Consider the following 26278-nt stretch of genomic DNA (forward strand, 5'->3'; position numbering starts at 1 on the left):
CTGGAATCTTCCTGGCCTCCCCACCCCCCAAGACATAAGACAGACAGGATGTGGAAATCATTGATTTTTATTAATTACATAACTGGGAAATTCCGTGTGAAAGCAAAAGGAGCACGGGTCATCCACACTAGAGAGAGACTTGCTTCACAGGTGGCACAGAGGTCCCGGCACAATCCTGGGGATTCCCTAGCTTTTGCCACTGTCTCTGGGCTCCCGGGGCCCAAGATTTATGTATCCAGGAGTGAGAACGCTCAGAGGTATTAGACAGGAAGTTCAGACTAATAAAGGAGTCAGTGACCATGTTAAAGTGGCAGAAAGTCCAGGACACCATCCAGGTGCTGCCTCAGCCAGGGCTGCAGGCGGAAAAGACTAATGTGGAAGTCCCTTGGCAGAACACCACGTGGAGGTTTCTTGCGCAAGTTTTTGTTGGAGGAACCATGACAAGGGTCAAAAAGACCCCAACTCACCAGGCCCACCTGGAGGGAAGAGACAACAGGGTGGAGATAGTGGTGGCCCCACTCTAAGCCTCGACCTCTCTGGTTCCTCTCAAAGGCCTCCCACTTGCCCCCAGCAAGAAGAACTTGTGCCCTGGCAGGGAGGCCCCTCCGGGTCCTGCTTCTCACCTGGAAGAACCTGTATCTCCGTCCAAGGAAAACGGCTCCCCCAGATTCTCCTTCAGGGAAAGAAAAGACAGTATTGTCCAGAACAGTACACTAGCATTTGGAGTGCTTGCTAACCGGTTACAGGGACACCGTAGCCTTCTCCCTGGAAGTCCAGGATCAGACTAACCTTTGCAAGGATTGTCATCTTCCTCCTCCATCCCACTGCATAGGAACTGGTCTGTCACCACCTCGCTAACGTTTGTCAAGCTGGGGAAGATGTTTTTGTTTTGGGAGACAGCCTGGATACACCTTGTCCACTGCGGTGTGGGGCATAGGAGAGAAGAATGAGGACATTCCAGGAGACATTAGGCAGACCTGTAAGGTCCAAGAATCGAGACTCCAGGCAGGGCTGGACATTCTGGGAGCTGCCTCCAGGGTATCCCAGCATCCCTTACTAAGCTCTCACCTCAGGTCCTGTCCTGAGGTTGATGTTGAGTCTGTTCCCATTCAAAGCTACAAAATGTGCAGGAACTTTCTGCTGTGACAGAAGTTCTGTCTCTGCCATTGGGGAGAAGTGGGTGTTGGTACAGATTTCTTTACTCAGCTTGAGGACTGCAGCCCGGTCCCTGCTGGCACTCTGCAAGAACCTGATCCCTGCAAGCTCTGGCTGCAACCCACCAAGAACCTCAAGCCTCCAGCACTCACCATGATCTTTACAGGTACTACCTGGGGATCTCCGCAGAGCCATGTTGGCTCCCACAGTGCAAGGAAGGCAGATGGGTCTGGGGAGAAAGCCAAGTGTCAAACAGGCCCATCCTCAGTATCCCCTCTGGTGCTTTCCAGAGCACCATCCTCTATAGGGTACTCTCCCATCTGGGTTCAGGCACCTGGCATGGGTGGACATTTTCACTTTCCGAGATAGCTTCAGCAAGGCAATGTCATCAGCATAGAACTCTGAGATGCCCTGCTTCCGCTTTGCATGGACATTAAACCCTGGGGCAATTATCACGTCCTCCACAAGAAATTCTTTGCCATGCTGAGAGGTGGGATCACCTGGAAACAAAGGTGAATTAGACTGGACCAAAGGCTGAGGAGAGACAGTGGTGACTCTGGCCTTGCAGTGAGGGATCTACTGCAGCCCCTGACTTACCTACATTGACCCTCCACAGGTGGTGGTCCTCCATCTGAATGTCATGGAAGCAGTGAGCTGCTGTCAGCACCCACTGATCAGAGATGAGTGATCCCTGGCAAGTTTCCTTGCTCTTGGGCTGCAGGGAAGAGACAACAATCCGGGTTTGCTGTGCCTGGCTGTTTTTACCTCTGATGCCTAAGCCCTGTCCCTCCTTCCTGATACCTTAAAGGTGACTTGCCAAGGTGTCCTCTCCTGGTCAGAGGCATTGGCGGACATGTTCCCCACCCCACAGATGGTATCTGTGAGCTTAGAGACATCTATGGGCAAAGGAAGATGGGGAGGGAAGTGGGTAAGGGCCACTGGTCCAGGCTGCCACTGTGAGACCCCATCTGAGTCCCCACTATGCTCTCTTCTGCAGCGGGGGACAAAGCTTACTCACCCAACATGTGCTCAAAGATCTGTTGCAAGGCCTTTGCATCCTGCAAGATGAAGGCATGCCTCTCGCCATCCTTCTTGGAACCCAGCTCATTCAGTTCTTTCCAGTCCACATCCAGCTTGCCCACCCCAATAGCATAGATGTCTGGTGGGAAGGAGGGAAATCACCAGAGCCTGTGACTGAGAGGCCACCTGAGACAGGAAGTGGGTACTTGAACTCACCAGCTGACAAAGGCCTGAGTTAGATGGGCTCCATCTCCTTCACTCCGGCTCGCTTCCTCTCCTACTGCCACTCAGCCCCCCATGCCCCAGCCTCTTAGAAGCTCCTCAAACCAGCATGTACATTCCTTCCTCAGGCCTCTGCTCCAGCTGCACCTCTGGCTGGGGTGCTCTCCCCCAGGCTGCAATGCCCCAGACCCTCCCATGCCACCCCCACTTGGCTTCACATCATGTCACCACTAGAATGCTAACGGGCTGCCTTGTTTCTCTTTTGTGTTTGCCTGCAGTGGGTAGAATTGTGTGTCCCCAGAAGGATGTGTTCAAGTTCTATTCTATTGTGGATGTGACCTGAATTAGAATTAGGGTCTTTTTTTTTTTCTTTTGGAGACAGTGTCTCTGTGTAGCTCTGGCTGTCTTGGAACTTACTTTGTAGATCAGGCTGGCCTCGAACTCACAGAGATCCTCATGCCTCCGCCTCCCAAGTGCTGAAGTTAAAGGCATTTGCCCCCCCAGGGTCTTTTGCCTCAGGAGGTGGAGTTAGGAACATCAGCCTAGGCTACCTCTTGAGTTGGAGGCCAACCTGGGCCCATCCCCAAAAGAAAACAAAAGAGGGCTGAATGCTCAGTGGTCAGTGCTTGCCGCGCTTCCAGAGGACTGGAGTTCAGGCTCCAGCACCATCGACTGTAACTCCAGTTCCAGGGGAGGTGATGTCCTCCTCCAGCTTCCAAAGGCACTCACAATCTCTCACACACACACACACACACATAAAAAAAATGTCTATAATAAAAGTAAACAAAGGCCTGGGGTTATAACTCAATGGCAAGTACTTGCCTGGTAGGCAAAAAACAAACAAACAAACAAAAACTACATTCAGTTCCCAACATTGCAATAAATACATAGGCTATTTGAACCCAAACATAGCTAGCTAGACACTGTAGAAACCAAACAAAAATTGGTGTGACCACAGAGGTGAAGATTGGGGTTTTGTGGCTACAAGCCCAGGACCCCCTGCAGCCACCAGGCCTCTACAAAGACCTTGTCTCAGAAACGAACCAAGAAAAAAATCTTTAATTGTTGTCTGGTCATAGGTCAGCACAGTTTTCAGTCGCCCTAGCCCTGAAGAATTATTTGTTTCTTCAGCAGCTTTACCCACCAACACTTCACCGAAGTGCCTACTGCTGAAGGGACAGCAGAGGGACAGTCCCTACCAGGAACCCAGGCAGGTTCTTCCTACAGTTTCCTGAAATGTGAGATGCTGATGAAGTGGCGGTCGCTCTCTGCATCAGCTCACATTTTCCTTAGCTTCCTCTCCTACCTGTGAAGCAGGCACACTGTTGACTGTTTCTCACAGAGGAAGGAGTGGCCCACAGCCGCAGCCCTCTGGAGATGGAGCCAGAGTAGGGAGCAGGCGCAGTTTGGTAGCCAGCTCTTCCAGGGGATACTCAGATACAATCACACAGAACTATGGGGAAACCCTCATGGTTCAGGGCCAGAGCTAGGTCACATTGAATCCTGTGACAGAGGATCCTGTTCCTATCCCCTACTGATAGGGCTTGGATAGGGCAGAGCCTCACCCAGGTAGTCATCTCTGTTCTGTTCGATGCTCAGGAGCTCTCTGATTCTGGTGACTGCTTTCTTGGGAGAGTCACCCATGTTGGACTTTCCTAGAACAGCAAAGGAAAAGAATGATCCGTCTAGATTAACTTCAGAATCCTGCACATCCCTGGAAACATGCAGGACGTTCAGCCATTTCAAAACACACTGCTTCAGGCTGGAGAGACGACTCAGTGGGTAAGAGCACTTGTTGCTCTTCCAGAGGACCCAGGTCCAGTTCCCAGCACTTACATGGTGGCTCACAACTGTCTAGAACTCCCTTCCCAAAACATCCAAGGCCCTATCATGACCTGCAAAGGCATGATGGCGTGCTGCAAGTTAATACAGCCATTGTTAATTCCTCAACAATTAGAAATACATTACCACATAACCCAGCTATATTTTACTCCTGGGCATAACTGAGACAACTCCACACGCTACCATAGAAATATCTGCACCCTGTGGTTATTGCTGCTTCATTTACTAGAGCAAAGAATTGGAGCCAACTTTCTTGTCCATCAGAAGATGAGTGGAAGCCAGGCGTGGTGGCACACACCTTTAATCCCAGCACTTGGGAGGCAGAGGCAGGCAGATTTCTGAGTTCAAGGCCAGCCTGGTCTACAGAGTGAGTTCTAGGACAGCCAGGACTACACAGAGAAACCCTGCCTTGGAAAAAAAACCAAACAAACAAAAATCAAAAACAAAAAACAAAACAAAACAAAACAAAAAAAAGGGCTGGAGAGATGGCTCAGTGGTTAATAACACCGACTGCTCTTCCGGGAGTCCCGAGTTCAAATCCCAACAACCACATGGTGGTTCACAACCATCTGTAACAAGATCTGACTCCCTCTTCTAGAGTGTCTGAAGACAGCTACAGTGTACTTATATATATATATATTAAATAAATCTTTAAAAAAAAGGAGATGAGTGATAAAATTTGGAGTGTGTGCATATGTGTGTGCATGTAATATTGTGTAATTTTGGAGTATACGTATGTATGTGTACACACACACACACACACACACACACACATGCCAGTGACCTTCCCAGCATCTATAGGGTTTCCAAGTCTAGAAGGCAGCTATGGAGGTGTTGGCAATTGTGATGGCAAAAGTTATAATTGCTGGGGCAAAAGCAGCTTACGTTTGGTAATGTTTACCTTTCTTAAACTCTTTGCTATTCTAAGGCTAAAGTCTCTGGGTTCTGGTAGTTAACTCTTGCTGTATAGCGGGGAGGGATTGGGTGAAGGATTTATTGCTAGTGCTCCTTTCTGTGGCCTCTACACCTGGCTCATTAACCCTTTGTGAACCAGAGAGAAAAGAAAAGGAAAGAAAGAAGTTCATTTACATAGACAACACACACAGACACATATACATTCATATACACATTCTGGCTGTGCTCGACCACCTGTCTCATCTACTCCGCAAGTATTCACTCATACCTACACACAGACCAACAGACATACATTGGTGGGTGGGTGGATAAGAGAGCCCCTAAGCCAACAACTTTCTTTTCTCTAGCCTTTTTTTTTTAAAGAATTATTTATTTTATATATGTGAGTACACTGTCGTCGTCTTCAGACACACCAGAAGAGGCCATCAGATCCTATTACAGATGGTTGTGAGTCACCATGTGGTTGCTGGGAATTGAACTCAGGACCTCTGGAAGAGCAGTCAGTGCTCTTAACCACTGAATCATCTCTCCAGCCCCCATCTAGCCTTTTTATACCTTCTTAGACAAAAGTTCTTTAGAAAATTACCTCATAAATAAAATGTTACACAAAATTGGGAGTTACAGAAGGGTGTTGGTAGTTAAGTTGAAAGCAGTGTTCCTCTCTGTAAGCTCATTATAAGTTCAAAGCAACAGTTTTCACACAGCCTGGCTTTATCATAGAACACACCTGTGGCCTCTTCCTTGGATCTGACCTAGAATGAATGTTTTTCCTTGATCACAAATGTGTCCCAAGTCGATTTCTCTTCTTAGTGCAATTTATGAAAGCTCATTGTATTCCTTATTATGCAGCCTTTACTTGCTATTAGGAGGAGTGGGCATATTCTATTCTTGATTTTAACCTTTTTTAAAATATTTATTTACTTTATGTATATGAGTACACTGTTGCTCCCTTCAGACACACCATAATAGGGCATCGGATTCCATTACAGATGGTTGTAAGCCACCGTGTGGTTCCTAGGAATTAAACTCAGGACCTCTGGAAGAGCAGCCAGTGCTCTTAACCGCTGAGCCACCTCTCCAGCCCCCGATTTTAACTTTATTATATCTTTCTATCAAAGCAACTAAGACCATCTCTTAAAACTTCCTTCCTAAGATTATTTTAATTAAATCAGGAATTCTTTAAAAATCATTAATTCATGAAAGCTCATCTGTATCCTGATCTGCAGGAAACCTGCTCAATAGGATGGGCTGATGCCCAGGACTCCTTAGGCTATGTGATACTGGCAAGAAAGGTCCATCATCTGCAAGGATCAATCTTGAGATGAAGTCTCTTGGACCTTTCCTCTAAGAGTTCACCCATCTTAGGCCAGGCAAAAAGGTGGGCCACCTCCAGGAAAATCATCTGCTAACCTTAGCCTTTCCTAGATGGCTCCTGACACATATGCGCATGCGCAAGTACACACACACACACACACACACACACACACAATTTAAAGGTATTTTTTTGTTTTTGTTGTTTTTTGTGTTTTTGTTTTTTTTCAAGACAGGATTTCTCTGTGTAGCCCTGGCTGTCCTGGAACTCACTATGTAGACCAGGCTGGCCTCAAACTCAGAAATCTGCCTGCCTCCGCCTCCCAAGTGCTGGGATTAAAGGCGTGCCCACCACCTCCCAGAATTTAAAGGTATTTTAAATAAAATAAAATAAAAATACAATTATTAATCTGTGTTCCAGACACTGGACAAGGAGCTTCATAGGGGAGAGGAAGATTTGGCTTGTTTGTTTGTTTGTTTGTTTGGGTTTCGTTTTTGAGACAAGGTCTCGCTATATAGCCTTGACTGGCCTAGAACTTGGTATATAGACCAGGCAGAAATCTGCCTCTGTGCTTCCACAGAGCTGAGATTAAATGCAAGTGTCATCATACCACACTCAGCTGCTTTTTGTTTTTTTCAGACAAGGTCTCATATAATTGAGGCTGACCTCTAACTTGCCATGTAGTCAATGCTGGCCTCGAACTCCTGATCCTTCTTTCCCACTTCCCTCCCCAGCTGCTAGGATTACAGGTGTGCACTGCCACATCAGGATGCAGGCTTTCCATACTTTTCCTTATTTAATCCTCAGAAAACCCCAGGAAGTATGGCCAACTTTATTTTAAAACAGACAGAGCTGTCTGTCCCCTGCAGGATTCACATCAAGAACCAAATCAAGGAGGTGAGATCCACTCCAGACGGCCCCTTCCATCACACCCAGAGCAGCTGTATCTCCCAGGCTCAGCAAGGTTACCAGGCAAGAGTAGACATTTTAAAATCACAGACCCTTGTTGTGCAAACTGCTCAAGTGGCTTTCCATAAATCTTGTGTAAGGCAATCTGGCAGTGGTGGTACATGCCTTTAATCCCAGCATTTAGGAGGCAGAATTAAGTGGATCTCTGAGTTCAAGGCCAGGCTGGTCTACATATGCTGTTTTGAAAAAAACAATGCCCCCCCCCAAATAAAAAACCCTGTGTAAGACAAGAAAGCAGCTGTTGCTGTCCCCATTGTCATTAAGCCATCATCAACACAAGTTCCACTTAAGTAGGAGACAGAAATATGGGGATGGGGGTGGGTGAGGATGTGTGTGTGTGGTGGTGGTGGGGGGAGTCAGGAGTTCAAAGCCAGTATGGGTACTGAATGAGATAGTATCAAAACAACCGGGGTGGAGGGAGGGGAGAGAAAGAAAAAGAAAGAAACTGAGGCTTGCCTCCACAGACACACACTAAAAATTAGAAAAACACAGAAAAGGGTCAGATGGCCCTGCACCAGGATGGCAACACAGCTTTGAAGTATCTATAGTGCAGTGTTCTGATGTCACATAGCACAGCACCACAGCCAAGGTTAGTAAACAGTAGCTGGGCTACTTCAGAATCATGCTAGAGAGTTATAAGTGCTTCCAGCACAAAGAAAATGACTGAAGTGACAGATGTGTCAATACTCAGGTCACAGGCTACTCACAGATCATGACACTGAGTTTATGTACTGACATGCCGCACTGTAGCTCATAAATACTATGACTGTGAAAGAATAGAATATGTGTGTGACTGTGTGTGAGTGTGTCAGTGAGTGTGTGAAAGTGTGTATGAGTGTGAGTTCGTGAGTGTGTGTATGTGAGTATATGTATATGTGTGTAAGTGTGTATGAGTGTGAGTCAGTGTATGTATGTGTGAATGTATGAGTATGTGTATATATGAGTGAATGTGTGTGAGCAAGTGAGTGTGAGTATGAGTGTATGTGAGTATATGTATGTGTAAATGTGTGTAAGTGTGTATGAGTGTGAGTCAGTATGTATGTGTGAGAGTATGTATGTGTGCGTGTGTATGCATGAATGAGTGTGTATGTGAGTGTGTGTGAGTGTGTGTGAGTGAGTGTGTGTGTATGTATATGTGTGTGTACATGTGTATGAGTCAGTGTATATATGTGTGTGTAAGTGTGTATGAGTGTGAGTCAGTGTATGTATGTGTGTGAGTGTATGTATGTGTATGTGTGCATGTGTGAGTATGTGTATATGTGAGTGTGTGTGAGCAAGTGTGTGTGTGAGTGTGGGTATGTGAGTATATGTATGTGTGAGTGTGTATGCAAGTATATGTGTGCACGTGTGAGAGTATGAGTGTAAGTATATGTATGTATGAATGAGTGTGTGTATGTCTTAGTTAGGGTTTCTATTCCTGCACAAACATCATGACCAAGAAGCAAGTTGGGGAGGAAAGGGTTTATTCAGCTTACACTTCCATACTGCTGTTCATCACTAAGGAAGTCAGGACTGGAACTCAAGCAGGTCAGGAAACAGAAGCTGATGCGCAAGCCATGGAGAGATGTTCTTTACTGGCTTGCTTAGTCTGCTCTCTTATAGAACCAAGACTACCATCCCAAAGATGGCACCACCCACAAGGGGACCTCCCCACTTGATCACTAATTGGTAAAATGCCTTACAACTGGATCTCGTAGAGGCATTTCCCCAACTGAAGCTCCTTTCTTTGTGATAACTGCAGGTTGTGTCAAGTTGACACAAAACTAGCCAGTACATGTGTATATGAGTGCATGTATGTGTGTGAGTGTATGTATGTGTGAGTGTTGTATGAGAGAGTGTGTGTGAGTGTATGTATGAGTGCTTGTGCAAGTATATGTGTGCATGTGTGTGAGTATGAGTGTAAGTATATGTATGTGTGAGTGTGCACATGTGTGTATGAGTGTATACTTGTGTGAGAGTATATGTGTGAATCTGAATGTGTGTGTACCTGTGTGAGTATGTATGTGTGTGTGTGTGTTTATGAGCTGGGCATTTCGGCGCATGCTTGTAATTCCAGCCACTCAGCATGCTGGAGAGGAAAGACTATGAGTTCAAAGTTAGCCTGGGCTACAGAGCACAGCACACATCTTTAATCCCAGCACTCTGGAGGCAGAGGCAGGTAGATCTCTGAGTTTGAGGATGGGTTGGTCTACACAGTGAGTTGCAGGCCAGAGAAACCTTGTATACAGAGAAACCCTGTCTCAAAAACAAACAAGCAAAGATTAAGAGAATGAGTCTCACAACTGCAGAAAGACAACCAGAACACAAGACTTCAGAACCTATCCTGGCACTCTGCCACTGTTGCCAACCTCCTCCAGCAGAAAGGGAGACACCCACCGTCAGTCAGAAGGATGATGGTGTGACGGATTTCCTTCCAGGCAGAGGTCTCCATGCCCAGGCGATCCATCTGGCTTTGCATCATGGAGTAAACGCGGATGAGAACCTCATAAGTGTTAGTGCCAGTGGCATTTTCGTGATCTGGAATATTCCAGAAGAAAAATCTCTTGAAAACAAAAACGCTCTCCCTGTCACCTGGGAATGGGAAACTCTGAGAAACCACCAGAAACGCAAACTAACTGAGTTTCTAATAAACTCTGATATTTTGCGTGTCTTTTCAAACATTTTGGTTCTTCTACCGTAGAAAGTTCATTGCGAAACCAGATATGATGGTGCACATCTGTGATCCCAGCACTCAGAAGGCAGAGGCAGGAGGATCTCTCTGTGTCTGAGGCCAACTTGGTCTACAGAACAAGTTCTAGACCAGCCAGGGCTACACACTAAGACTCTGTCTCAAAAATAAATTAATTAAGTGAAAATGCTCATTGCATAGACGTCCATCTCGGGCCACTACAAGTTCCCAAGATTTAAACATGGAGCGTCCAAAAAGTTTTATGGTGTTCCAGCTGGCACCCAAACAGGTTTTACACAGTATTCGGGTGGCTAATTAAAGCCTTGAGAAGCACACCACATGCTAGTGGGCTGCAGGGAGCTTAAGTCCTGCAGGTGCATTTGAACGTGGACCTTCAGTGTGTTGTGGAAACCTATGAGCTATGGAAACTGGAATCCTACTGATGCCCTAAGAATGAACAAATGTGCATTCTCTCTCTCCCTCCCTCCCTCCCTCTCTTCCTGACAAAGGATCTCATGTAGTCCAGGCTGGCCTCAATTTTCGTAGCCAAGGATAACCTAGGACACGGGGGCAGGAGGATTATGAGGTACTAGGGTTGGAATCTAGAGCCTCAAATGTGCTAGGCAAACCCTCTGCCAACTGAGCCACATCTCCAGGCCCCTCCCCTCTATAGGGCCGTCCCCTCTTCAGGCTCCGCCCCCTCTTCTGATCCCTCCCCTCTTTTGCCCCCCCCCCCCCGAATCTGTCTATGGTGCTTGCTTCACCCTCTACTGTCCACCTCACCCAGTGGGGGACAGGCAAACCTTTGTAGCTGGCAGAGTCCAGACTGGTGATCACCTCCGTCACATCCTGGGATCTCTCACTCAGGATCGACATGATGGTTTTGGGCTGAGAGGCAAAGGTGATGATAGCTACGCTGACATTTACCTCAAAGCTGAAGATCTGTGGAGAGTGGGAGACAAGCGGTATGGGGCGGGCGCTGCAAAATCCAAGGGACACAGAGAGACAGTACTGAACCTGACAGGAAAGACCCTTCGTGAGGAGAGCAGCCTTGAAGAAACCAAGGGAATGACACATGCTGAGCTTGTGCCCCGACAGACGGATGACCCCTCCTCATTTCACCCGCCCATCAGCTCAGTGAGGGGCATAATGAGCTTGCCCACCTCACTTAGCCACTTCAGCCTGAACCATACCACTGATGAGAGGTGCAGGCAGCACTGAAGCTCCTTAATTTTAAGCCCTGGGGCAGTCTTTAGAACACACATACACACTCTCTTTAAAATACAAATCGGGTATCCCCACCCCAACTCCAGAAGGGATGGAGGAGGGACTGTGGGAGGGAGTGACCAGGAGTGGAGCAGTGAGCGAGAAGAAAATGAATTTAAAAAATTAAATTAAATAGGGGTGGGGGATAAAATATGGAATGTAAATACATTAATTTAACATTTAAAATCAGATTAAATTAAATTTAAAAATCCAAATTGGGGGCTGGTGAGATGGCTCAGTAGGTAAGACTGCTCTTCTGAAGGTCAGGAGTTCAAATCCCAGCAACCACATGGTGGCTCACAACCATCCGTAATGAGACCTGACTCCCTCTTCTGGAGTGTCTGAAGACAGCTACAGTGTACTTATGTATAATAAATAAATAAATCTTTAAAAAAAAAAAACTGCCTCCTTCTTCCCTTCGTCTCTGTGCGGCTCTACTTTCAACTGTACTGTACTGTTCTCCACAAACTCTACTGTACTCTCTTCTTCCTGCACTGTACTCCCTTCCTCCTGTCTTGTCTGTCTCTCCCTTAAGCAACTTCTCTTTTAAAAAAAAATCCAAATTGGGACAGGGCTGAAGAGATGAATCAGCCAAGCTGTGGTGACTCTCTGTGAGTTCAAGGCCAGCCTGGTCTATAGCGAAACCCTGTCTTGGAAAGAAAAAGAAAGTCCAAAGTCATTCTGGACTATATGTAAATTTGTCTCAAAACAAACAAACAAACAAACTTAGGAGAGTGTCTAGTGGTGTAGCTTAGTGTCAGAGCACGTCCTGGGCGTGCGTAAAAGTCTAGGTTTACTTTCCAAGAACAACAACAAAATTTCAATGTAGCTGGAAGAAAAAACTATATATATGAACTGTTCTTAAATAAACAACTTTTTAAAATTGTTGGGCTGGGTGTGGTGGCCTAGCCCTTTGGAAAGGCAGGTAGGTAGATCTCTGAGAGCACCCTGGTCTACGTAGAGTTCCAAGACAGCCAAGGCTATATAGACAGAACCTTTTGTGGTTTTTTGTTTTTGTTTTTGTTTTTGTTTTTTGAGACAGGGTTTCTCTATAGTCCTGGCTGTCCTGGAACTCACTTTGTAGACCAGGCTGTCCTGGAACTCAGAAATCTGCCTGCCTCTGCCTCCCCAGTGCTGGGATTAAAGGCGGGCGCCACCATGCCTGGCTCCTTTTGTGGTTTTTGTTGGTGCTTTCTTTCTCCCCTTTCCTGTGTGTGTGATGTGGTGTGTGTGTGTGCGTGTGTGTGTGTGTGTGTGTGTGTGTGTGTGTGTGTATGAGAGAGAGAGAGAGAGAGAGAGAGAGAGAGAGAGAGACTCTTAGTGTTTCTGCCTCTGTACTCAGAACTCACGGAAGCTGCTCACACACCCAGCAGTCTGAGCCTCCCATCTCCCTGGGATTACAAACACACCTATGGCTTCTGATATTTCATTCAGATTCCAGAGATCTGAAATGAAGCTTGTGCAGCTCGTGCCTTTACACACTGAGCCACTTCCCCATTTCCCCAGTCCTTTAGTCTTTCCTTGGCCTTATGCAGTCCGAGGCTGGCCTTGAACTCCTAAAATCCTCCTGTCTCTACCTTACCTAGCTTGAAATGTGAAATCAGTGGCTTGATAAAAATTGTAATTATTCAATAGGAGAGTCAGATTCTTCTGGTACACGCCATAGGTCATGTTGATAACTCTTTGGAGGCCACAGCCCTACATAGATGACATAGATGATGAGTTCCTGAGAACACACAGCTGAGCTTGGCTCCTGTGTGGTAGTGTCTCTCGGCACCTGACCCAGGGCCTTCTACACAGTAGGTGTCCCGAAACATTTATGGAATAAAGATATCTCCTATACATTGAATTCATAGTTCTGGTACCCTGGGGAGACTTCTGGAAGGAGACAGATTGTCTGGGGCTCTGAACAAGGAAGGAGAATGGATGGCACTGAGAAGCCATGTAGCCCTTGATTTCTGACCCTCTCCACCATGAGTTCGGCACTCTTCTTGAAGATGTCAAAGTCTTTTTCTGTCACACTCTGAGAAGCATCAAGCAGCAAATAGAGGTTCAGGTGACCCGAGCGCTGGATTATGATCTTACGGCCCAAACTTTCTGAAGCAAACAAGAAACAATGCATCAGATGTCCAGCCCCACCCTGTGTTCCACCAAGGGTCATCTAACCTCCTAGTACCCAGGTATCTTGCCTCTCTCCTGCTTCATCCAAGACCCTTTTCCAATACTCACTTGTCAGAAGGTTCTGGGTGGGATTGGTGGCTCCAAGCAGGTTGGTGAGGGAGGTGTCTAGGGCAGATGCTACATCCTCAGGGAAGTCGTAAGAGTAAGGCTCTGTGGAAAGAGTCATATGAGGGGCAGCCAGGACCAGGCTTGGGCATGGAGACCTAGGAGGACATTAAAGATACTCACGTCGGCAAATGGGTTCCGACCCACTCCACACTCCATTGCTCTGACACTCCCGCTCTGCAGAGCCAGTCAATACCATATTTGAGGAGGAGCAGCGGTACCTGACCTTGTCCCCAAGGTCAAAGTTCAAGCCTGTCCGAGCTGTGCCCACTGAGATGCCAGGGTTGGGGCAGTGGCTAGCTGCAAGTGAATAAAGACAGGTAGACAGGACCTGGAAATGTCTGCTGGTCTAATCGTCCTTGTCCTTCAGGCCACATTCTTCCTTATTCTAGACCCCCTAAGCCACCAGAACCATCAGGCTGGAGACCTTAAATAACCCCCAGCACTTAGAGTTCAGGTCCTCAGCCACCCACTGAGAACTGACCCAGGTGTCACGTGCACTTTATCTACCACTGGGCAATTGCCACGCACCATGAGGATGGTCAGCTCTCAACCTAGAGGCGATTTCAGATGGGGGTGGGGGGGAATGTGGAGCATCGAGAACTCTGCTAAACATCTGGAACACCCACTGGGGAAATCCTGAATAAAGCTGAGGTTGGCCAATGTATCACCTGGGAGGATGAAGCCAGGTGAGAAATCATTCCTAAAGTCTCACTCTCCACAGCCCCAAACCAGACATCACTCAAGTACCCAACAGGACGAGAACAATGAGTAATACTTTATAACGCATTCATAACAGAATACTATACAATTAAAAAAAAAAAAGGACCACAAACTCTTGTGACTACATCCATAACTTCCAAAAGGAAAGTTGCCGAGCAAAGGAAGCGGGGTCGAGGGCCGTAGAGGTGGCTCCACGAGAGGTTAGGAGCACTTGCCGCTCTTCCAGAGGACCTGAGTTTAATTCCCAGCTTCCACAAAGTAGTTCACAGCAATACGTAACTTCAGCTCTAAGGCATTCAGCATCTTCTTATGGCCTCTATGGGAGTGCATGCATGCAGCATACGTTCACATATGTACATACACACATAAATAAAAATGTTTGTTTTTTAGGGGCTGGAGAGATGGCTCAGTGGTTAAGAACACTGGCTGCTCTTCTAGAGGTCCTGAGTTCAATTCCCAGAAACCACACGGTGGCTCATAACCATCTGTAATGGGATCTGGTGCTGTCTTCTGGGCTGCAGGCATACATGCAGGCAGAACACTGTATCCATAATAAATAAATAAATCTTAAAAACAACAACTCTTTTTTAAAGGAAGCCATTTTTTTTTAAAGAAAGCGCACATCCCTGCATGACTCTATTTGTATGGTGTGTAGGATGAGGCTGGCAAGATTGCTCAGTGGGCAGAGGCAGTTCCTATCAAGCTGACAACCTGAGTCCCATTATATCAGGCTCTTCCAGTTGTCCTCTGACCTCCACACCGCCGCCATGGCATAACCATGCCTTGCTGGAGAACACAGGATAAATAAGCAAATAATATGTAAAATGAAGTAAATAACAGGTAGACTTTGTTGGAAGTTAGAGGAGGCTGCCTTGTCAAAGGAGACCTTGTGGAAGGGAAGTTTCCTGCAGTGTGGCACATACATGCGCGTGCACGCGCACGCGCACACACACACACAAATAAATAAATGTTTTGAAACAGGATCTCATTGTGTAGCCCTAGCTGGCTTAGATAGAATTCTCTACATAGATCAGGATGGCCTCAGACTCTAAGAGACCCACCTGCCTCTGCCTCCTGAGTGCAGCTAGCATTAAGAGTGTGTGGAGCTGAAGAAATTCATATTTTTTAATCTTCCTACTATGGAGTTTGGAGTATAGTTCAGTGCCAGAGTGCCTGCCTGCACTCCAAGAACCCTGGGTCCCACCTCCAGTCTCACACACAAGTTGCATGCTTTAATACAGGGAGATTACATGTCCAATTTAAAATGAATTATATTTAGGTTTGAATAAATGGCAGTTTGAGACGAATGCAAGGGAGTGAGTAAAGTGTCACTGTCCGGGTAGCTGGGTGAGGCCTGCTACCTAGGGGACACTGCTTTCTCTGTGATGGTGAAGCTGGGCATGTTGATCCGCACTCTGCCTGCTTAGGCAAGAGAATCGGGAGGAGCTCAAGGTCGACCTGCGTTTGAAGCTAACTTGGGCTACTTGAGACCCCGTGTTTATAAAACAAAGTGGTTCAAGGGGATCCTAGGAGACCCACTTCTCCCAAACACCACTCCTAGGGCTGGGAAGTACTTAAGGATCACCAGGTTCCAGCAGCTGTTCAGGGAAGTTGGGATGGCAGGACCCTGGGAAGAACCACACATGACTAAGCCAGGGCCAGGGAGGATGGGGGGGGGGGGGGGGCGGGAACAGCATGGCCACTCTAGCCCACTGCAGCCCCATTAACTCACCAGGCACTCCCTTTTTAAAGTTTTTATCTTTTTGTTTGTGTGTTTCAGACGGGGTTTCTCTGTATAGTCCTGGCTGTCTTGGAACTCACTTTGGAGGGCAAGTTGGAGTCAACCTCAGAGATGCCTGCCTTTGCCTCCTGAGTGCTGGAGTTAAAGGTGTCTGCTACCACTGCCTGGCTATTCTGATTTTAAAAATATTATTATTACTTATGTGTATTTCTGTGTGAAGACCAAGACAAGAGCATTGGGTCCTCTGGAGCTGGTGGGTGTGAGCCCAGTGTGCTTGCTGGGACCCAAACTCTGGTCCTCTGGAAGAGCAGCACGTGCTGTAACTACTGATCATCTTGAGAGCCACACTATTCCAATTTTGCAGGTGTAAAAACTGAGGTACAGCAGCTGGAGAGATGGCTCAGCAATTAAAAGCACTGACTGCTCTTCCAGAGGCCCTGAGTTCAATTCCCAGCAACCACATGGTGGCTCACGACCATCTGTAATGGGATCCAATCCCTGTCTCTGATGTGTCTGAAGACAGGGACATTGTGCTCACATACATGAAATAAATAAATAAAGCTAAAAAAAAAACCAACAACAACAAAAAACAAAACAACAACCCTGCGGCACGGGAAGGGTAGTGAGCTGTGCAGAGGCTAACTCAAAGCAGCTGGAGCCACACCAAACCCCAGAGGCTGCTCTGAGCCTAACCCGCTGCAATCGGTCTCTCCCAGGTCTTGCCTGTAATACTTTATGGAGTTAAATACAAAGTGTTGTTGTGAAGCATTTAGAAAAGCCGACTGCTCAGGTTTCCCGGTTTCCGTAGTTCCTGCCTGATAATCTGAGCACTCCAGAGACTGAGAAGGAGGTGAGTTCAAGGTCATCCCAGCTGAGAAGTGGGCCTCCCAGGGTCCCCTGGAGCCACTCTCTTTTATAAACATGGGGTCTGAGTAGCCCAGTTCAGCTTCAAAGAAAGGGAAGAAAGAGAGGGAGGGGGGAGGAAAGGAGAAAACAAAACTGAAAGTTTTGTAGAGCTGGTGAGTCAGATATGAAACCTAGACATGCTCCTAGCCGGTCAGTGATGTGCGGCCCACAGACCTCATCCCACCCCGATCTAGGAACATTACTGAACCACCAAGAACACTAGGCTCTGTCCCCACAAAAGCTTTCCGGGGCTGCAAGCCCACGCCCCCCCTCCCCCGCCCCCAACAGTCAGAATGCTTACCCCCATTGTCACACACAGCCGTCTCTCCATCCCACAGGCCGTTGGGGCGACAGTACCGCACAGGTGAGCCCCGCAAGGTGAAGTCTTGCTCACACTCAAAGCTCACGTTGCTACCCACAGGGTAGGACACCAGCCGAGGGAAATAGATGCCATTTTCAAAGGATGAAGGAGCTAGGCATCGAACCGCTGGAGGGAGAAAGAGGATCTGGGCAAGAGCGGAGGGTGGTTGACACCACAGCTACAGTTGGGGAGGGGTCTTCTGTTAGGACCCAAACCGATTAGGTCAGCCAGGTGCGAAAACATGAAAAGAGACTGATGTGGTGACAGCCCATAATACCAGTACTTAGGCAGCTGTCATAGAAGCCCTCTAGACTATATAGTGAATTTGAGGCCAACTTAGACTGTATAGCTAGCCCCAAAAAACACAAGAGGTGCTCAAGAGGCAGAGGTTGGTGGATCAATTGCAGCAAGTGTGGGCCAGCCTGGGCTATATAGCATGAACCTGTCTCAAAGAACCCAGAAAGCCAAACCTGGTGGCTCGTGCCTGTCTAGCTGGCACTCCAGGGGTGGGCGGGACCTAGGCAACATAAGCTCATTCTCAGCTGCACGGTAAGTTCCAAGCTCACCTTTGAAAGCAGCGCTCTAAGTTAGCAGATGCAAAACAAAATGAATCCAGAAGGACTAGGAAAAGGGACTCAAAAGCAGAGAGCAGGGCAAGCAAGACTAAGACCCTAATTTCTGCTCCCAGCCCCAAAGAAATCCCCAAAGTAGACTGAAACCTAAGATTATGGTTTTAGAGGTGTCTCAGCGGGTAAGAGCCCTGACTGCTCTTCCAGAGGTCCTGAGTTCAAATCCCAGCAACCACGTGGTGGCTCACAACCACCTGTAATGGGGATCCAATGCACTCTTCTGGTATGTCTGAGGACAGCTACAATGTCTACTCATATAAATAAATAAATAAATAAATACATAAATACATAAATAAATAAACAAACAAACAAACAAATAAATCTTTTTTTAAAAAGATTACAGTTTTAAGCAGTTGGTCGAATACTGTCAACTTAAAACAGTTCAACTTCCTTGATTAATAAATAGCTGTTAAGGGCTCTGGTCACCCCAGTATCTCACCAACAACATTTGTGGTTTTAGGGTGCTCTGAGGCACTTAGCATCCATTTAGAATGGTCAAATAATCCTACAGTTAATTTTAGCTAAAAAAAAACAACAACAAAAAACAAACAAAAAAAAAAAAAAAAAACAATGTCTTCTTAAGTTGAGAGCGGACTTTCCTGGTTTGTTTGTTTGTTTGATGGTTGGTCTGGGTTTGTGGTTTTCTGAGGGCCTTTGTTGGTGTGGGTTGTGTGTTTTTGGAGATAGGTCTCTGGCCCTGGGTGGTCTAGAACTCACTATGTAGACCAGGTTGCCTCCCTCCCTCTCCTCCCTCCCTTTGCCTCCCAAGTGCTGGAATTTAAGGTGAGTCACCACCACACCAGGCTTTCTGCAGTATTTTGACTCTGTGTGTGTGTGTGTGTGTGTGTGTGTGTGTGTGTCTGTCTGTCTCTCTCTTTCTCTCTCTCTCTCTCTCTCTCTCTCTCTCTCTCTCTCTCTCTCTTCCTGGAGAACCCACTGCTAATAAGCTCTGGCTGACACTGGTGGGCACTCTCCAAAGCCCAAAGTCCAAAGGGACTCACGTTTGCAGACTGCTTTAACCATCCGAGAGGATCGCAGGGTGTGATGTGAGCTAGACCTTGGTGTCAGCCACTGTCCGTTGCTCTGACATTTCCTCCAGGCTGGGGACGGGTACCTGCCCAGGGGGCAGGAGTAGATGAGGAGGCTCCCAGGGGCCCAGCCATGGCTGAGGGTGAAATTACCACCGGTGATATTGACATTCTGGTTGCAGAAGAGAGCAGCCAGGCCTGCGGGTGTGGGAAAGAACCGGGAGAAAGGAAAAACCAGGCCAGATGAGAGAGAGGCAAGAAGAGGCTATCTGTCCCTTTGACTTGTGAACTGGACCTGGCAGCACCTGCTACACCTACAGGGCCCCAATAACCCCTTTCCCAGCCTCCTACCTGGGCCCAGCTGCAGCAGGTAGAAGAGAGCCAGCAGAGGGGCCATGGTCTCCAGGACAGTAGAACGGAGAGCTAGGGGAGAGGAAAAGTCATCTGACTTCCCCGAGATCGGAAAAGACAGCGCTCGCTCGCTCGCTCGCTAGAGGGGAGTGGCGGGGAGTGGCAAGGGGATGGTACCAGGGGAAAAAGAGAGAGAAACCCGCCAGGGATTCTGAACTCAGCTTTGGGGCAGGACCTTTGCCCCAACACACACACACACACACACACACTGAAGCAAGCATATTTGGCCTTGTGTGGCTTGCATTAAGCACACAAGCCCTGCAAAACGTTTTATTTATTTTGTTTCACGTCTTTTTTTGGAGTTTGCCACATGCATTGGGGTCCACTGGGTCTTCCCCAGAATAGCTTCTGAGGACTTGAAACTGATGTTCCTAGAACTTCTTGGCGTATAGGAAGATTCACATTCTTTCCTGGGTCCTTCCCTGAAAATAAGATAAAAAGAAAGCCAACAGTTATTTGGAAAGTTGGAAAGAATTCTTAGAGGAAAAAAAAAAATTATTGGAACAACCAGCAGATTAAATGTCCAAGCTGCAAAAGATAAGAGTAAAAAAATTGGGGGTTGGTATTCAGAAGAATAAACAGCATTTTGAAGTTTGAGATACACTTTTATTTATTGAAAAAAAAAAGAACTCTTTTCATACAATATATTTTGATCATGTTTTTTCCCTCTGAGACAGGATCTCACATAACCTAGATGGACTTAGAATTTCTAAGTAGCTGAAACTGGCCTTGAGTCCTTATCCTCCTGCTTCTGTCCCCCAAGTTTGAAGATTCTAAACACTGTTTATCACACTGGCCTCCCAGCTATGGGGATTTTGTTTGTTTGTTTGTTTGTTTGTTTGTTGCTTTAAAGACAAGGTCTTACTATGTAGCTCTGGCTGTCCTGGAATTTCTCTGTAGCCCAGGCTAGCCTCTGCCTCCCACATGCACAGGCCTGGCCCAGCCATGAAGAATTTAACCTGATATATCAGCCTCTTTGTGCCTCCCAAGCCTCTGGACGCAGTTACTTTCCTTGTTACTATAACAAGATCAGGGGGAGCACCCTCCTAGGCTCACTGCCACCCCAAGAAAACCTGTCAGATCAGCAACAAAAATACCATGGGTTTCTATTTCTGGGCTCTGTGTGTGTGTGTGTGTGTGTGTGTGTGTGTGTGTGTGTGTGTGCCTCACTAATCATGGGTGTAATTTCTCAGACCCCTTCCATCTTTTGTGTGAGATGGGGGTCTCTCACTGATTCAGAATTTTGCCAAGTGAACAGTCTAACTGACCAGCGAGCTTCAGGGACCTGCCTGTCTCTGCTCCCCAGCAATCACTGCGATTACAATACTGCACCCGGCCTTTTTAACGTGGGTTCTAGGGTATTCACACAGGAATCTCACTTGCACAACAAGCATTTTGTGAACCCAGTCATCTACCCAGTCCCCATCTCCTTGAGACTGAGTTTGAAACCAGTGCTAGCCTCAAACTTGCTGTGGAGCGGAGGCAGGGCTTGACTTCCTGATCCTCCTGCCTCCACCTTCCAACTTCTGCTTTACTGCCACCCTGAGGAAGCACTTTTCACACACACAGCTCTTGGAGCCTTGGAAAGGACAATGTCAGGCTTCTGGTTCCTCCAGGCCACCTTCCCCAGAGGCTTCCCTGTAAGCCCAGACACTAGGGTCCTCACAGACCCTCCTGACATTGGACCAGCTTCCCAAGACATAAACAAAAAGCTGAGAGTTTGGTTCTTGGGCCTCCCTAGAACTAGAAGGTCTGTCCTTGTCCTGCTGTGAGGAGACACATCCCTCTCCCTCTCAGGCAACGCCTAAACCTCTAGAGACCCCTAACACTATGTGTGCACATAACCATATGTGGGCGTATGTCTGCACATGCACAGCTCTCCCTCACTGCAGCAACTCTAACCCCCTCCCCCCCAGGATCTCCACATTCCCGAGGGCCATTGGGGCTCTCTTGACACATAGGGGGAAGGCTGCCGGTATGACATGGGTGAGAGGGTGGTGACCACGGGCAAGCAGAGAAAGGATACGTGTTACAACTGCCCACACCTGCTCTGTTCTGGATTTACCCAACAGCCCCCTCTTCCCTTTCAGTGACATACCTTCCTAAGTGTGGCACACAGATGTTTCGTCTTCTCCCCTGTTCCCAGAAACTGCTCTGGAGCTCCCTACCCTGTCAACTCCACCCCTACGGTAAACTGGAGTTTCCAGATGGGGGACAGACATTCATGCTTGCTTTCTTTTGGGACAGAAATGAGAGATTATACCCCAGCAGATCTTGCCCCACCCCTAGCCCCAGATCCAGTGTGGTGGAAGGAATTCAGTTTTTGGCTTACAATGGCCAGGTGTGGCTCAGACACGTTCAGGCTCAGCTCTGCACTTTAGTTAGCTAGTTCGTCACTGTCACACATGGGCCAGTGAGAAAAAAACCCAAGGCTAAAATATCACCCAAAGTGGGAGGATCAGCCTGCTATGGGGGTACACACCTATAATCCCAGCACTCAGGAAACCGAAGCAAAAGAATTGCAAGTTTGAGGTCAGCTTGAGCTACGTAACCCTCCAGCGCAGAAAGGGAGAAGACCTACGTATCATCCTATGGATACGAAAGGGCAATGCGCGGAGTTTGAGAAGAGCCACTCACGGAGGACCAGCATATGAGCACGGTACACTCAGACAGTGGACTACCACGCGGCTTCTCAATCCTAAGGTTCATCTATATAGAGTAGGACACCTCGAGACTGGAAAATACAGGCTATTGACGACATACACAGTATGTATGGGACGCCGTCTTCTGTGGAGAAAAAAAAAAGCAAACAAAAATGAAAACAAAACTGGCATGGGAGATATAACTGTACCTGCTCTCCCCTTCTCCCACCCCTTTGGTTTGTTGTGGTTTCTTCTGTGTGTGCTAGGCAAGGCCTTATCTCTACCCCCAGCCCCACAACTCTGCATACATACAGAATTTTTCAGAAAACTGACCAGGAGAGTCACCTTGGGGAGAGCTGGGGCCGAAAGATGGGCCCAAGACAGAGCGTTACAGAGCCCAAATCTGTATTTTTGCCTGTGATGCTTGTTTGCTGGAGACAAGGTCTCTCACAGCCCAAATCCTCTCTGTAGCCCTGCATGCTGGGATTATAGACATGTGCCACCACACCTGACATATATAACACTGGGACTTCCTGAATGCTAGGCCAGCACTCTACCCACTGAGCTTCACTCTCAATCTATGGAAACTTTTTGTTGATTTGTTTTTGTTTTTAAGATGAGATTTCACTTATGTAGGGCTAGCTGGCCTGGAATTTGCTGTGTAGACCAAGCTGGCCTCTAACTCACAGAGAGCTGTCTTCTGAATACTAGGATGAAAGGCATTAGCCACTGTGCCCAGCTGGTGTTTTGTCTTGGCTTTGAGATTTACTCTTATTGAGTGGGCCTAGTGGCACACACCTTTGATCCCAGCATCCAGGAGGCAGAAGCAGGTAGATCTCTGAGTTCAATGCCAGCCTGGTCTTCATAGTGCGGTGCAGGCCAGCCAGTCTTACATATGCATAGGGAAACCTTGTCTCAAAAGTAAATAAATAAATAAAATTGGGAATGAATAAATAACTTTGTAAAAAAAAAAAAAAAAACCCCAACTGAGCAAAGGATGAAGTTGTGGGATACACTGAAGCTGTGGGATACGCTGAAGCTGTGGGATACACTGAATCATCCTGAAGTTATATCTGCAGGGACCATAAGCTGTTTCCTGACTTCAGTTACCATGAGTCAGTTCCTTGGAGCCAAATCATATTCTAAATTTCTAAAATTCCAACTGCTGAGATCAAAAAGCTTGGAGTGGTGGCTCATGGCTGTAACTCTAGCACTGAGTCGGGAGGATCAGGAGCGCAAGGTCATCCTTCAGTTCTGAACAAATTCCAGGACAGGCTCAGCTAGCAGAGACCCTGTCTCAACCCCACCCCACCCCACCCCCCAAAAACAGTTGTGTGGAAGAAGGGAGTCAGAGAGGCTGAAGCAATGGCTCAGTGGGAATCAGGAGTTGCTGATAAGCCTGCAGACAAGCCTGCATTCAACTTTCTAGATTCATATAGTGGGAGGAGAGAGCCGACTTCTCAATAGTTATACACACACACACACACACACACACACACACACACACACACACACGCTTGTACATATGCATGCATACACACACATCACATGTGTATCCCACACATACATTCATGTGAATGCACACACATGCATGCACAAGCACACATACATGTATACACACATGTGCACAGGCCTGCACACACATACGCACACCAAATTGGAAACTTCTAGTTCTTTGGAAAGTTAGTTATGTCAAATGGTGTTTTGCTGGGGCACACAGGCGAAAGGATGTCTTGCTTAAGCAAACATGTGAAAGACTGTTTTCCTGAAGCAGACAAAGGTGAAAGGATGTTTTGACATAGCAAACACGTGAAAGAATGCGTGATGAAGTATAAATATGACCCCACAGACATGGGGAGCATGAGAATTGGTTTGGTTTGCTCCACTTTGCTATTCTTTGCTAAAGACACACATGTATTGGTTCACTTTACATGGTGTTGTGAGCTCCACTGTGATAACGCTGCCAGTGAGAGAAACTCACCTAAGATCTGCTCAGGAGGTTCCTGGCAGTTTCATCAGGATTGAACCACAGCTACCCAGTGTCTGCTTGCTGAACGGACTGGACTGTAGCTGCCTTGTGTCTACCTGCCTAGAGGGCTGGTCTGCAGCTGCTAAACTGTATTTGGTGTTTGCTACAGGACTGAACTACTGCCAAAGAAGATCAACTCGCCCGCAAAGAACTATTGCTGAACAGGACCGCTTCCCCCATATCCTAACAACTTTTCTCTTCTACTACCTCTGCTGGGTGGTGGGCTAGAGGAGAGGTTGAGCCCTTATTAAAAGTAGGTCGCAAAAAGTTTATGCTTACACACATACACACACAAGTAATTTTTTAGGGGATGGGTGGGGCCTGGTGACACATAGTTCTAGTCACTGATCGGCAGATCTCCCCGAGTTCAAATTCATAGACAGTAGAAACAAGGAGTTGAAGTGACTTTGAACTTGCTGTCAGGCAGGGGTTGATGTGCATGGTAAAGGGGATGTGTGTGTGTGGGGGGTCTGTGTGTGTGGGTCTATGTGTGTCTGTGTGTGTGTATCTCTGTGGGGGGGGTCTGTGTGTGTCTGTATCTGTGTGTGTGTGTCTGTGTGTGTGTGTGTGTTTGTGTCTGTGTGGGGAGGGAGGTCTGTGTGTATGTGTGTCTGTGTGTGTGTACTGGTTCTCACAGAACCCAGCTGTGGGAACCATGCAGGTTACTTATCAATACTCCCAGTTTCTGCCTCCCAGCCACAGGACAGAACCAAATGTCTGAGTCTTGCTGAAGTTACAGCTGAAAGACCCCCGAAGATGGGAGGCCCTCACTTAATTGTAGGGATGATGCGACCCCCCCCCCCAAGAACTCACGAGAGACTGTCCTTGCTGCAATTGCACAAGGTTTATTGACAGGAACCAGTGCACTGGGGCCGACTCGTATCCCATGCAGGGGTAGAGGAGTTCAACCTCGAGCAGCTGGGAAAGGGGGTATTTAAAGGAAAAACCATAACCCAAGGGGGTAGGGAGGGTGTTATTGGAAAATACTGAAAATACCAGTGAAGAATCACAAGGGGGAACTAAAAATCACAAGGGGAAACTCCCTGCTTCTCAAGATTGTTCTCAAGATTTTAATCTTTGTGGTCGGCCAGGTCCTGGAACAAGGTCACTGAACCGGCTTGTATAATTATATGTTCTGTGGTCAGCCAGTTCTCAGAACAGGCTGCTTCAGAGACCAACTATTTTTCTTTCTTGGCTCTAACTTGGTCTAGGGGGTCAAACTTAATTTTTCTACCTTACACAGCCAAGTGGCATTAGACAATGACTGTGAGCAGGGGTCCTACACATCAGAAGTCCTTAGTTAGCTGACAGAGCCTCAGAATGCACTCAAGAGACAGAAGCAGGAGGATTGCATAAATTCCATGCTTCTCTAACCTACATTTACCAGGCCAGTCAGGGGTACATAGTGAGACTCTGCCTCAGACGAGCGAACAGATGTGGTGAGTTTCCAATGTAATACTGCCAGGGGTCTCTTCTCCTTCCTTCTGAATCACTAAGTCAGGAAACGAACCCAGGGCTTCTTGTGTAATACTTGGCCAGGCACCGCTGAGCCACCCCGGTCAACTACCAATTTGTGTTTGCTTACATACTGCTCAGTTTTGGCTTTTTGAGACAGGGTTTCTATGTATAGTCCTGGCTGTCCTGGAATTTGCTTTGTAGACCAGACTGGCCTTGAACTCGGAGATCTGCCTGTCTCTGCCTCCCGAGTGTTGGGATTAAAAGCCTTTGCCATCAGACCTGGCTGCATATTGGCTGTTTGACACCGGGTCTCAAGAGATCTGGCAGCAGGATAGGAGCCAAAGACAGCCTTGAGGTGAGTCTCCTCATCCCCCTGCCTGAGCCTTGAGGTGAGTCTCCTCATCCCCCTGCCTGAGTCTTGAGGTGAGCCTCCCACATGCTGGGATGGCAGGCATGTCTATTAGGCCAAGTTGTGTAAATTTTTTAATTATTTAATTATTTCTTTTAGTTTTGAGATTATAATTTAATTACATAATTTCTCTCCTTCCCACTTCTCACTCTAACTTCACCGGTCTCTTTCAAGTTCATGGTCTCTTTTTCCATTAGTTGTCATTACATACATCCAACATATATGTGTGTCGTATATATTCATACATACATGCATGTACATATACCATATATGTGTGTATGTATAT

The 26278-nt window shown here is 47.3% G+C and overlaps 1 protein-coding gene across 1 annotated transcript; it reads right to left on the bottom strand.

The window, feature by feature from the left end:
- Window positions 1-46: 46 nt before the first annotated feature.
- On the bottom strand, window positions 47-19545 carry C2 (complement component 2 (within H-2S)). Its single transcript, NM_013484.2, has 18 exons — window positions 19395-19545; window positions 19017-19241; window positions 17327-17512; window positions 13779-13955; window positions 13599-13700; window positions 13333-13466; window positions 10907-11045; window positions 9812-9952; window positions 3963-4052; window positions 2174-2314; window positions 1957-2051; window positions 1753-1870; window positions 1490-1655; window positions 1308-1384; window positions 1069-1160; window positions 790-919; window positions 624-673; window positions 47-476 (listed from the first exon to the last, which is right to left on the bottom strand). The coding sequence occupies exons 1-18, from the start codon at window positions 19438-19440 to the stop codon at window positions 303-305; spliced, it is 2283 nt and encodes a 760-aa protein (NP_038512.2). The 5' UTR covers window positions 19441-19545; the 3' UTR covers window positions 47-302.
- Between the last annotated feature and the right edge of the window lie 6733 nt (window positions 19546-26278).

Source organism: Mus musculus, chromosome 17 (assembly GCF_000001635.26).
Source record: "Mus musculus strain C57BL/6J chromosome 17, GRCm38.p6 C57BL/6J".
Lineage (NCBI taxonomy): Eukaryota > Metazoa > Chordata > Mammalia > Rodentia > Muridae > Mus > Mus musculus.